Raw genomic sequence first — 1,800 nt, forward strand, 5'->3', positions numbered from 1 at the left:
TTAGAGATCATTTTGCATGATTTTAGACAAGAGATAATACGACCTCTACGCATAGAGTTTCCCCCTTCCACTCAACAACAGGTTTATTTGGAAAGTTAAACCTCACCACTCTTGTCTTACAATCAATAGAGGCAATGCATGCATGCAACCAATCCATCCCCAATATAATATAAAAATCTAGTATATCTAATTCTACTAGATAAATATGAGAAACTCTATTGAGCAACATTATAGGGCAATTTCTATACACCCTTTTCGCAAATACCGACTTACCCACCGGTGTAGACACTACAAAATGTTCATGAAAAATATAAGGTAAAATGCAAAACTTTTTATCTACAAGAGGTGTAACAAATGACAAGGTAGCACCCGGATCAATTAAAGCGTACACATCAATAGTAAAGTCTTTAAACATATCGGTCACCACGTCAGGAGAAGTTTCTTGCTCACCCCTAGAGCGGAGAGCATAGAAACGGTTATTTTTGGGACCATCACTAGAACCCCTTTCTTGAACTTGATCACCCCTCTCTTTACCCTTCAAATTTGGAAAATCTCTCACCTTGTGACCATTCTTGCCACAACCAATGAAATTTCCTGTTCCTACCAAGCAGTCACCAACATGACCCTTTCCAAACTTGGCACATGTAGGCTTCTCATTTGGTGAGTTCCCACTCCTTTCCTTTTTGGCCCTAGGCTTTGGCACCTTATCATCACGAGCCTTAGGAAATTTCGGATGGAACTTTGCTACAAAACCTTTATTAGACTGTTCTTTGATCTCTTGCCTATTCTTTGTAGCACCACCCTCATGTGATCTTTCGCTCATAGCATCTCCACTTGTTCTCTTAGCCCTTGCTTCCTCAACTATTCTAGCATGCACCATAAGACGGGAAATGTTGATTTTGTCAAGTATCATGGCCGAATGACAGTCCTCTTGTAAGTCCTCCAACACCCCCGTCACAAAGCAACTCATGTACTCTAGGTTTGGAAACCAAAAAGGAATCATACATAGACAATTTAATGAATTCAAGGAGTATTCATGGAAACTTCTTCCTCCTTGGCGAAGTTTGATGAACTCCACCACTTTTTTCCCCACATTTTCATAAGAAAGAACCGATCTAGAAAAGCCTTCTTAAAGATTTGCCAAGTAAACGGACCATCCCTTTATGGCCTATTGTCCCTCCATTGCACAAACCATGCTTGAGCCACGTCCTTGAGTTGATAACTGGCCAACTCGGCCTTTTCACTTGTGGACGACCCATAGCCACTAGTATTTTAGAGACTTCATCGATGAATTCTTGGGGTTCTTCTTCAACCTTAGACCCGTAGAAGGAAGGAGAGTTTATTCAAGTGAAGTCCCTTAAACGGGAAGCTAGAGTAATTAATTGTTTATAAGGATGGGGTACAACCTCCCGGTTGGCTTGGGTCGTCATAGATTGGGCTTCAAAAGTGGGAGCTTGAGATAATTGGATAACAGAAGCCCTTATATCTCCATGTGTCAAGAGTGGAGGATTGACCGAAGCTTGTTTCATATTAGCATCTTCTTCAAGTAGAGGAACTTTCTAACCATGGGGAGAAGCTCCCGCATTGGCAATTTCTTCTTCAAGTCTTCGAGCCACATTCCTTCGAGTGTTCATTCTTCCTATAATGACAACAATAGGATTAGATGTGAAAGACACCATAAGTATACTTTAACAGCACGATATAAGGTTTCTAAGAAAGAGAGTGGTTCCTAAGAATCATATAGATTCCTATTCATAAGTGTGGCGCGCTTCACAATTATGAATACAAACCTACATAGAC

At 40.7% G+C, this 1,800-nt stretch overlaps 1 protein-coding gene across 1 annotated transcript; it reads right to left on the bottom strand.

The window, feature by feature from the left end:
* Positions 1-269: 269 nt before the first annotated feature.
* Positions 270-913, bottom strand: LOC107019613. Its single transcript, XM_015220035.1, has 2 exons — positions 390-913; positions 270-288 (listed from the first exon to the last, which is right to left on the bottom strand). The coding sequence occupies exons 1-2, from the start codon at positions 911-913 to the stop codon at positions 270-272; spliced, it is 543 nt and encodes a 180-aa protein (XP_015075521.1).
* Positions 914-1,800: the final 887 nt, after the last annotated feature.

Source organism: Solanum pennellii, chromosome 5 (genome assembly GCF_001406875.1).
Source record: "Solanum pennellii chromosome 5, SPENNV200".
Classification (NCBI taxonomy): domain Eukaryota; kingdom Viridiplantae; phylum Streptophyta; class Magnoliopsida; order Solanales; family Solanaceae; genus Solanum; species Solanum pennellii.

Excerpts from the sequence above, each read along its gene's own strand:
- LOC107019613 (XM_015220035.1), bottom strand. The coding sequence starts at position 913 with ATGATACTTGACAAAATCAACATTTCCCGTCTTATGGTGCATGCTAGA.